We start from the raw sequence: 12351 nt of genomic DNA on the forward strand, positions 1-12351 counted from the left end.
CAGTGTAGCACAGTACAGTATCTTTTTCCTCTAGAGGCAGGTAGATTCAAATTGCAGGTCGATAAAGAACTTCGTCTCCCTTTCGTTATAGTATCTTGGCTATTGGCGTGCTTAATACAACTGAGCTTGTAAATATTTTAAAATTTAAATCCGATTTTATGCAGAAACACTTTCATTGTGCCTTAGTCTCAGCGTTCCTTTACTTCTAATAATAATAATAATAATAATAATAATAAATATGCGACTATAGTAAACATAGATAAGAATTTATCTCCACTTAACCTAAGAAAGATCAGATAATGGCGACTCGGAACTACCAAAAGTACATAATGAAATTAAGAATAGAATCCGACAAATGCCGTATGTGTGGGAATGAAACGGAGTCAATATATCACATAATTGGTGGATGCAAAACACTGGCGGTCAAGGAGTACACGAAAAGATAATGTAGGAAAAGTGGTATACCAAGAGCTACAAAAAAATTTTTGACTCAGAGACAAAACAAGAACCATACTACAAATTTAAACCTGAGTCGGTTGTAGATAACGATCAATAAAAACTGTACTGGAACAGAGAAATCATCACGGATGTGCACATACAAAACAATAGACCCGATATGGTATTCGTAGACAAAAAAGACAAAAGTTAACAAATACTTACCATTAGCCAACGAAATCAAGGAAATGTGGGATCAAGACAGTGTAATCATAATTCCAATCATTCTCGGAGCCACTGGTGAAGTCCCGCGCGCCACATTGAGAAGCCTAGTAGAATTTAAAATAAGAAAAAGTACACTCCTACATCATGCAAAAAATCGTTCTGGTAGAAACTACGGGAATAGTACGTAAAGTAATGAAGATTTGACTACAGACTAACTCAAAGTCTAACCAGCTTTTTGTTCTTGTGCGAGAGCACCCGAAAAAACTTGAAATCCAGGAAAGTCCTGTGGAAAACATAATAATTATTATTATTATAATAGGCTATATTGTCTAACGGATATAATATCCAATAACAAGACAATTATTTCATTAAGTATAGTAGGCCAAGCCAAAAAAAATGAAAAGACAGTATCTATAATAATCACTTGAACGTAAAAATTTTTAAATGCCAAAGTAAAATGGGCCGGTGTTAAATCATTAACAATTACAATTAAAAATGTTCATTGCTTTGCAAGGGTGGACTTTTAACTAAAGAATTTGTGGAGGAAAGTGCTGGGTGGAATATTGGAAATTGAATTTTGTACCATTAAGTAAATAAATTAAATGTAAACAATTGTATTTCGAATCGCCTTAAGAGAACATTAGAAGAAAAGCATCTCTGTGGAAATATACCATCACCCTTAAAAGCTAGAAATTTTAAAAATTTCCTTTGACCTTTTTCAAACTGAAGAATATATATATTATACTTTTAGTGAATCCTTGCTAAAGAATCGACACAAGATTGATTTTTGAAATGATTCCAAAGTTAGCTGCAATAGCCTCTGATGTTTTGGAAAAACCTGAAGACAAATTTTGCATTAAAAAATATGTATTATTAGTGGATTTTTTATTTGCTATGGTAAAGTTTCCGGACGTTGACTGATGTCTTTTTCAGTAGATTTTTAGAATTTAAGTGCGTAGAAACAATATGTGCAAATGCCCTATAATAAAGACAAAAATATAAGTATCATATAAATTGTAGCTTCATATACTCATAAAACGTGATATGGATATGGATAACCCAGCAAGTCGAATTGGCAACTATTGGAAAGAATTACTTGGCAACGCCGCATTCTGTTTCAAATGTACCAAATGGCAATGTAAAGAATGAAAACGATGATGTTTTCCGTATGGAGGATTTAGAAAATTAATTTTTTTTATTTAATAAATAAATATTTTATTGCAAATTGTGATATAATGAAGCACGAAATAAAATTACGTCAAAAAGAGTTTAATAATTGGGAAAAAAGCCGCTTAGAGTGTATGGTTCTCAATCCATTAGCAACTCTCTTAGTGGACATTTAAATTGTGTCCCCTCTCCCAAACTTATTGGGAGAGAATTGAATATACTCTTTTTGTTACAAAGAAACATTATAAGCTGCTTGGGCCGTTATTATACCTAAACTTTCAATATCAGATCTGCAACTCTCAAAAAATTTTCATAATTATCCTATTTATCCTAATATTAGTCTTATTTTTTGAATTAATTTATTCTTTGTGAACCCATCTGAAAGCATTTTACTACCTATAATTAAATTAGTGTGGTCTGCATACTTAATAACGCGTTTGTTTTGACCATTATGGAGCAACAGGTTTAAATTGTTCATAAAAAACAAAAAAGGGGTTGGCCCTAGTATGCTCCCTTGTGCAATACCTAGATTACTTTGTAACATCATTGAGTTAACTCTTCTATTATCGTTTATTACTGTTACAATTGTTTTGCATTTCATTTAATACCGTTTTAGTATAATAAGTTGCCTATATAAACATTCTACACCTTGGATAAGTCCAGAAGCATTCCAAGAGTTAAAAAAAATTTTTCAACGTGTTTGAAGACGTTGTCAATGAAATAAAAAGTTGCTGTCTGCTTTGACTTTCCTTTTAAAAGCCTATGCTGCTCCTTAGTGAAAAGATTGCAGTCACTTAGAAGGTCCACCAATCTGTTGCTCAATACTAACTCAAATGTCAACTCAAATAGGTGTGTAATTTTCTAACAGCTCGGGCTCATCTCTTGATATATCGTAAAGTAAATGAATTATATAGGAGAAAATTATCATTTCATTGATTGTTTTTCACGTTCACTTAATATTTTTTAATATGTGGCGACTAAATTATTTTTTTGTGCATAAAATTATTAGATTATTAGATTATTTTCTCTTAACATTATACTGGTACAGGGTGCAGCGATGTATAAGAGGATGTTGCCGACACCAAACAAGCAGGGTCACTTTGAAATCAGTTGTTTTCCTGCACTACCAAGTATCGAAAACCTATAAAAAAATTGATAATGGTGTTGAATAATTCATCTTGGTGTCTTTATGCTGAGTTTTTTTGCCTTGCCTTATCGCTTAGTATATTTACAAAACCTCACTGAAAAACGTTTCTGTTAAAATTTTTAGTTAACCGAATTACTAGATATGGTGGGATTCACCCACTATCGGTTACACGGAGTTAAAATCGGTAAGGTTTCTTATCTGATACATGCAAAGGGACTGAAATAATGGATCTGACAACCCGGAGCTAATTTATCAAACGCTTTATCTCGAACCAAACCCGTAGGTAGGCAACATCCAAGTAAACTAGACCAGTCATATACAAATAGCAGTTCCGATCCTATCTCCGTTCTTCGAAAATTATTTATATAACCGTCTTAGTCATCTCGCGGTAAAGCAATATTATTTGGAACGAATTTTTTTTGCATATCTGTGGTTGTAGGATAAATATTTAGAAGTGTTGTACTAAAAAAATATACCTCATTATGAGAAACAAAGACCAGTTCAGCTTGAAGCAGATCTCAAATTTGCACGGGCAGATTTTTAGTCATACATATCAAATTATTTAGTAGAACCAGCTAGACTACAAAAACTACCACGGAGGGCTAAAATTTAATTTAATATCACTTAATGTAATGAATATCATTAAATTATCAGTCATATAAACTAGCTGTTTGGGAGGAAACCGCATTTATCTACAATATCTGGTGGCATTCCTAAAGCTTATTTAACGCTAAAACGATTTTAAGACAACAGAAACAATGTGACGATAGAGGACAATAAAAACTTGCTAACAAATATGGTATATAGAAATTTTCTTCACATAGCAAACTAACCAAAGTAAAACATAAAAATACTTGTCCTGAAAACTAATGTAAACAATACCAATTCTGGTGAAAGTAAGTTTGTAGCCTGCAGGATCATTTCTATGCTTGGGCAAAAATTTCGTGACATATTTTATTTGAATTTCCACTGCATTCCTGAGGCTTCCTGCTATACTCGCTTTTTTTAAAAAATAGGAAATTTCAAGAACTAGTTGATCATTATTTAACCACGTCGTTAAGAGATGAAAGTAAAAAATTGAAAAAGTGATAAGCTCTGCTAAGGGGCTGTTTCCGGGCTGTAACAACCGATTGTTCCAGTACTAGTACATTAATCTAGATACATCAAGTAAAGTGTTTTAAAACTTGAATAGTATATATCAAAAAAACAAAACCCAACTGTTGTTATTATTTCAGATACATCCATTCGAAGGAGAAGCCTTTCAAATGCAACGAGTGCGGAAAAGGATTCTGTCAGTCGCGAACGTTGGCGGTTCACAAGATCCTCCACATGGAGGAGTCCCCTCACAAGTGCCAAGTATGCTCGAGATCGTTCAACCAACGGTCCAATTTGAAAACCCATCTGCTCACCCACACGGACCACAAACCTTACGAGTGCAACAGCTGCGGCAAGGTGTTTAGACGGAATTGCGATTTGAGGAGACACGCTTTGACTCACGCTGTGGGAGATGTTCCTGCTGATGGGCTTGGCGATGGTTTTATTCCTGGCGGAGATGAGGATGGAGAAAGGATGTCTCCCAGACCAAGGTAGGCTTAGGATAGGTTTAGAAAAGTCTTCGGGAACCTGAAGGTCAGCTGAAAAATTTGTTTACACTTTTTATCGTTAGCTTACATATCTGATATTGAAATTTGACGTTATTTTCCTATTCTTGTAGGAATATCTAATGAACTAAAAAATCAAATAGAGTAGTAGTGAAGATGAGATGAAAAGTATAAGTTAGCTAGAATCAAACCACTGCACCCAAAAAGGAGTGCCTGGGGCTCAAATAACTATAGACCCATTGACTTATTGTCAAGTTTTTCATTTTTTTTTTAAATAATTAGTTGATCACAATAATTAGTTGTTGTTCGTGGCAATTTTGGACCATCTTGTTGGATGTAGGTAAAGCATACGATAGCAGGTTGTTTAATGGAAATGAACTTTTACTAAATAAAAAGAAAACTGACGTGATTATTTTTCGAAAATAAACAGAATAAACTAACTTCATCAAATTACTTAAACTTTCGCGAAACTACTTTAAATAGAGAAACAGAAACAATGTTTAAAGCTTGTAACTGTGAGTTATGGATAGTCAAACTCACGAGGTATGATGTAATCATCTGGGGCAGTAACTTCGTGATACAAAAAGTGTTTAGAGCCAAGAAAAGAAAATTAAAAAGTTTAAATTATTTACAATCATGTAGAGGAGTTTTCAGGAAACTAGGTAACATTTCATAACATTGTATAGCACTAGAACTTTTTTTTATATCCACACCATCGATTAACTGTAACTGAAAGCAGCCCTTATTATATGCGTATTAAGTTATATAATAAATCGCAAGAAATTCTATTAGTAAAGTAATAATCCTATAAAACGGTTTTGTGACGTTATGTTAATTTTACGTATTGCTTGTTTTTGAGGGTATTTGTGCATTGCAATAAAAATCCATTATTAATATTAATATTAAATCTTGTGTTGCTTTGTTGATTTTTATTCGCCACTTAGAGAAGTAATGGGTATCATTATATTTTTACATGGAAATATTCAGACGTGAGTGAAAATTATCAGAAATTCTATAGTCCGAATTAAAGTTGCTTTTCAAACGGTATTTTTATAAAAATGAATCATATTCTGAACAAGCATGAAAACTGTTACATCAGTCAAACCACATATTGATTTGTTCTAATTTTGACATTCGTATAAACGCTTTTAATTTTTTGTGGTGGAGGTAAGTTGTGTATTTCTCTTCATATATATTTTCTACGCCTTGTCACTTCCAGTTCAACCGGAACTTGCTATCAACGTGCTTATTTCAAATGGCACAACCATATTTTATTACATTTTGAGATTCTGCGTGAAATTCTAAAGATATTTAATGTATAATGTCCCATCCTTATTTCTAAATGTTTTTGAAATATTTGAACTTACATTGCTAGCTCCGGCTTCGAAGATACATATTTTTGTAACCTTTGTTATTCTTATTGTCTACTTTTATACATTTTCAAAGTCGCTGTTCATATGGGACTATAACTTTAAGTGTTATCTTGTCCGGGACTTATTTCTCTATCATACTGAATTAGAATTACGTATACATACCTATTCCGAACCATATTCCAAATAATTAGGTTTTTTGATCGTATGGTATTTGTTCGGTTAAAGATTTTCCCTTCACGTACTTGGCTATGGAAAGACAATTGTTATTCTACTAATTATTTGTTTGACAACAACACAATTATTGTTTTTCCATGGCGAAGTACTTGAAGTGAAAATTTGCAGGCAAACAATTAAGATACTATAATTAAACCTAATTATTTAGAATAGGTTTCGAAATAACCCTAATGTAGTGTGATAGACAAGTAAATCCTGAAGTTAATAATACTTAATGTTTCAATAAAAAAACTCGTTTAGCGACTTTGAAAATGTGAATTTTTGAGGACTAAATTGGACTGCTTTAATGTGGACAATGAAAATGAGGAAAATGTCAAATTACGACCCATTTTTTAACATTTTTCCTAATATGAGGATTAAATTTTCAAAAACTACAAAAATATGCATTTTCAAAGTTGGTTAAATTGTAGGCACAATTTTTATATTTCAAAAACAAAATATTCATAACATATGTTTCGAATTTAACACAGAATCTCCAAATATAATAATTAATGTTGTGTTCCATTTGAAATAAGCAACTTGATAGTGACTTCCGGTTGAACCGCAAGTGACAGGACGTTGAAAATATTTTTGTATGGCGATTCTAAATTACTTCTCATTAAACTTTTAGTGAACAGACGATAGACTCTGTATATACACTCCAATATTTGTGTGATGATCATGAAAAATCTCGAGGGCCAGTGCAAATTGTCCCACTCGATGTAAACGGATTATAATTTATCTCACAGAACTGAATCAAATAGTCGTTTGACTTCTTCGCCAAAATTATGCGACCCAGAAGGGTCGAAAGCTGCCGCTACGCAACGGTGTATCCTCGATTTTGAATACCCAGTTTCCCAGACGCAAAACCAAAAGGCATAGCGAAATGCAAAACACAAATGCAGAAGATGTCAAATCAAATGAAAGACGTTTACGACTGGAAAACCAGTCAAGTACGTGCAATAAGTCAAAGAGCTATTTATCTATGTAGTAAATTAAGTTGCAATCTCGAATACTGAGAACTAATTTTTTGATGATGTAACTATTTAAGGATACCAGATTACAGCTGAACAAGTCTAACGTTTGGACCTGATAGGTTTGCAAAAAATGTCATTTGTTTATGCATCCTAATCCGGCTGACTCATTTTACCATCAGCTGCTGAAAGATATTTTGGTTGAAATTTGTTTTCTTTATAGATCACCTTCACAAGAATCAAGAGACGATGGTAGTATCCGAGTCTGCTCGCCAACTCCGGAACGAACCCATTGCCACGAACCTCGTAGTACCTCGAGCCCATACACTATGCGTCCATCAGTGATAGACAAACTGGATTACAGACATGAAATAGAGGACGACGAAGACGACGATGAAGATCCCGAGATAGATCCAGGTCAAGAAGACTGTCCGGATGTGATAAACGACCCGCCAGAACCCGTCAACATCCGACCCGCCCCATCGCCCATGCCGCAACTCCAAATCAGAAGAGACTTACTAGCAAAGCCGAGCACCGTAACCAGCAAAACTATGGAGCACAACTTCCTCGGAGCGTTTAGAAAGCGCGGGTTCGACCAAGATCGGCCCGGGTGTTCCACCAACCCATTCCTTGGTTCCGCGAGGCCTAGGACGCCATCCTATTCGCACCAGCGACCGATAACGCCGCCAATGAATCTCAGGATGAATATTCATCATCAGTACCCAGCCCCCCAGAACCTTTCCATGGTTCAAACTATCGGAATTCCTCCTACCAACGTGCTTAAACCACCCGACGGCTCACCGATGATGGGCGTACCGGGCCCGTCAAAGCCTAGTATGGGCAACGTGTCACCCAGCAACATTCCAAGTGATTTGAGCATGAAAAAGGAAGAAGTCCCCGCGGTAGCTCCGAGGCCTCCTCCGAAGAAGACTGGTTTTACTATTGCAGACATAATGAGCAGATAATGTGACATCCCACATGGGTGAGTGCGAGAATCAATTCTAGGAGTTATTTTTTCTGCGGAAAGTGGACAATGAGAACTGGAGTGACATTGACATCAGTATTTTAATTGATTGTAAAGTGATAGTGTCCTATAAGCTTTATTGTTTTGAAACGTAGAGTAAGAATTATGATTGTTTATGTTCCTTTTTTACAATTCCGTTTTCTTGTAGATACATTCTTTGTAGATATTTGAAAGGGACCGTTACTCGCAATGTAAATGAAATATTTCCAAAAAAAGTTGTTGGGGAAAATGTATTAAACGAGAGTGGCTGTTTTAAATCATATGATATTGTATTTGGTGTATATAGTATATTTACGTCGGGGTTTTCAACTTATCGGTTTCCCTCGATATACATAGGTACAAAAGCTCGTAATTTATTAATTCTAAATAGGGTTATCAGCGTTGAGAATGCACTTATTCCACCTCGCATGTTCGAGATACAGTTACTTAATGCTTGACCACGAAGCACATGTTGCATAGTGTGTAATTTAAATAATGAGTGTTTTCCACGTGATATACGGAGTGAACAAAGTACTGCGGATGTGTTTGATCTGTTTATATTTGCGGACTCCGACTTGTTTTTGCGTTACTGTGTTAAATTAAAATTGCCTTACTTTCCTTACACCAAAATGCAGTTTTAATTTTCATTTCATTCCAATAATAGTGTAGTAGGTTCATGAGCTTGTTTATTACGTACTGTACACAATGTTAATACAAATAGTGAAGAATGTATTGTACTTCTAGGTGTAAATATTTTTTCATTGTTGTAATTAGGTTAGCAGTTATGAAATAATAGTTTTTGTCCATTGATTTTAAGAGTTTTTATAATGGAATGTACTAAATCGAATAAAGTAAATTTGAAAATAACCTTTTTTATTAAAAGTAAACAAAGTTGTCTTGTGGTGCCACAGGGCTGAAAAATATTATTCAGATTATACAGATATACAGACAAGCAAAGTTGTCCACACGAAAGTTTGTCGTTTGGTTTAATTTTACCTTTAGTCTAGTCCATTTTTGAACTTGTAACCCACATTTCAATTTTGTAATTTGAATCGTTAAGATTTTTTTTTGAATTTCTATAATTTCTAATCAAAAATAGTGAAAATTGAAATCAGATAACCAAAAGAAAAAAATAGACTAATAAAAAAAGCTAAGTTAGGTTTAATAGTATATTATGCAACAAGTGTGGTAAACGCCATTGGACTCACGAGTTTATTTGAGAAGAGTGGAGCGAGTGTTTAATAAACGAGTGAGTGAAAAAGTTTACCGAACGTGTTGCATACTATACTTTTTCTACGACCGTTAAGTTTTTGGGTACATTTTCGCAAAACACGAATACATTCACTGACATGACTGTCAGAATTGACAAACGTCAAAATTCAAAGCGTGGGAAAAATCTCCGAAAACATCCGATTGCTCCCAAACTCGTGCGGTAAAATCCTGGAAATGTCCGAAGTGGCTCGGATCCGTGGGAAGGAAACTGACGTGGTAAAGTGACGCTTCCCGCACGCTAGATAGTTGTGTAATTAGGTATTTTATAGATAGGATTAGAAAAAGTATAGTATGCAACACGCTCGGTAAACTTTTTAAAAAGAAAATTAGAATAAGAATTTTAAAGAAATTTTAAAAAGAAATTTAGAACATATTAGTTCTTTTAAACAAAACAAAACATGAAAAATAGGTAACAGATTCTCAAAAAGCTGTAGTGGGAGTAGTGTGGTACCCGAAATTGTAGAAAGGAATAAAAAATGAAATAATAAAAAAAATTGACCTAGACAAAACCTGTTAACCAAATGCATTTTTAATGCTACAACAAAAACGTTTTATTGAGCAAACAAAGAAATAAGTGCCTTCCACAAATTTATTTTCTCATTTTATGCTTTCTTTTAGACAAAAATACATGATGTTGAAGATTGTAAATTCTCATCCACGTCATAGTGTATTTATTCGCCCTATAAACTTTTTTCGACGCCAATTATGAACGAAATCAAACTCGTGACTAAAGTAGCTTTTTTCGAACTTGTTGCATACTTGCAGTTTCGGATTGCCAAATATCACAACAAATCCTTAAATAAAAGTTTTAATTATATTAATTTGAACGAGATATTGTAATAATTTGAAAACAAAAACTTCAATGCGTGTGTTTGTTGGCACCACTGGAAATATCGCAAACAGGAATATTAACCTCGAAAATATTTGTGACATCGCAACTATTTCAGACGCCAGCTTTTTTATAGCTAATTTGGGAAAAAATAATAATTTATTATTGTTTTACATAGCTAAAAAATTTCCACCTTTTAGCCAAATAACGCGAAAATTTTTTACGGTGTGTCAATGGAATTTTGGTTGATATTATGGTATGAGATTTAAGTTAAGTTACAAACAAAATTATGCACATTTGGCAAAATATAAAATTGTTTTGACTTAAACCTCTTGTATTTTGCTTTTTAAATTAAAGAGCGATTCGTCCATGATTTTATGGTATTTGACTTAAAATAATTAGGAGTTAACTTAAATTAAAAAGGAGTTATGTTAAATGTTGCAAATTTCATATTTAAAAATAACGTAAACAAATACCAATATCAGTATTGCGAATGACAGGGCTATATATCAACATTATAAATTGGTTCAATAGATAGAAAAATTAGCTTAGTTATCACACAACAAAATGAAACTCTCGACACAGAGCCTTAATAACTAAATTGAACTGTTAATGCTGTCGCGTGGTTATTTTTTAAATTCCTTTATTCTCAATTTATGCTTTTAACTCTAAAGAGGATCAAAATACAACTAATTTCGTTGAATATTGAATCTCTCATTTTATCACAGTAAAATACTGAAGTTCCACTTGAAATTCGCACACCACATATTGTGCGCAAATACTGCGTCAAAATAGTATATATTGTTTATTATTTGCTTTAGAAAAAAATGTTAAATACAAAAGTTGTGGACTGATAAACATGTGTGAAATCAAACTTACGTTATGTCATTAACGGATACTTTTTACACTCAATCACTTAATGTAGGGTTGCTATGGTCTCTAGTGAGCGTTTTTGGATTTGTGTTTTGGATTTTTTCGTCAAAAATGAAATGTGCTTAATACCGCTGTATTTTCGTCGCCATTTCCGATAACTGGAATTTTATTGTGCCAACAATTTTATAAGGTGGTACAGTCATTTATCACATACTTTTCTCGAAGTTAGTTCGAATTGTTTATACAGGGTGAGTCAAAATGAAAATGATTAATTTTCGTTTAAAAAATTAAATACTACTCCTATTAATGTTATTTGAACTTTATAAAGCATTCCCCTCCCTTAAGAATTTAACAAATATAAAATATAAATAATTATGGTTCCAGCAAAACACCTGAAAACTAAGAACAAAACTGCAAAACAAAAACAATATGTTTAATTGGGTTTCACTTTATTTTATTTGATGACACTTTCAAAGGCCTCTCGTATCCTCTATTTCATTTCCTTTTTTGTTGTGGATCAGTTTTATACACCTGGTGCTTAACATGTCCCCACAGAAAATAGTCCATTTTTTTTAGATAAGGTGGCCATCTAATCGGACCACCTCTTTCTATTCAATCATTGAGGAAATAAATTATTTAAGTAGTTTGTAACTTGATGAGCATGTAGCGTAGGAGCTCCATCATGAATAGTTCTTAACGCATTTTGCAGTCTCTGTTCTTAAAACTCTGAGTAAACTTGCTCATTCACTGTATTTGCACAAAAAAGAGGCCCTAGAAATTTATTTGCTATTATGCCACTCCAAACATTTAAAGGCCTTTTTCCTGCCCGTGTGTCTTCACAAAATGGGGTCTATTGTTAGCAGAGTTATGCTTATTAACAACCTTTTTTATGTCGATCCATCTGTAAATAACACTTATTCGAGAAAATTATCTTGCTCAAAAATTCTTTCTTGTGTGTTGTATATGATAAGGATACATCTTATTTTTTTATAAAATATTATTCACAGAATTCTTAGTCTTGGAATATTTGATGTGGGTTTTCTGTGGCACAAACTAATACTAGAAATTCATTTTCCTCGTTCATAACAGTCTTGAGGTTTTCGTTCTTTCCATAAACAAAACTTCTAGTTCTAGTAAAACGATTCATCAAATTCTGAAGAGTTCCTCCCTTCTATCGGGATACTATTGCTTGCAAATTCTCATAGCTAATAATGCATTCTTCTCGCTATATCCTTGTAC

At 33.4% G+C, this 12351-nt stretch overlaps 1 protein-coding gene across 1 annotated transcript in view; it reads left to right on the forward strand.

Moving 5' to 3' along the window:
- The window catches only part of LOC132699391 (protein bowel-like), a 117423-nt gene extending 108448 nt beyond the window's left edge, over nucleotides 1-8975 (forward strand). Inside the window, exons 5-6 of the mRNA XM_060666059.1 lie at nucleotides 4210-4560; nucleotides 7359-8975. Of these exons, the coding sequence (XP_060522042.1) occupies nucleotides 4210-4560; nucleotides 7359-8100 (1093 nt within the window). The 3' untranslated portion in view covers nucleotides 8101-8975. The remainder of the gene's footprint in view (nucleotides 1-4209; nucleotides 4561-7358) is intronic.
- The last annotated feature ends 3376 nt before the right edge of the window (nucleotides 8976-12351 follow it).

This window comes from Cylas formicarius, unplaced genomic scaffold (assembly GCF_029955315.1).
Source record: "Cylas formicarius isolate icCylForm1 unplaced genomic scaffold, icCylForm1.1 PGA_scaffold_3__17_contigs__length_32017465, whole genome shotgun sequence".
Taxonomy (NCBI): domain Eukaryota; kingdom Metazoa; phylum Arthropoda; class Insecta; order Coleoptera; family Brentidae; genus Cylas; species Cylas formicarius.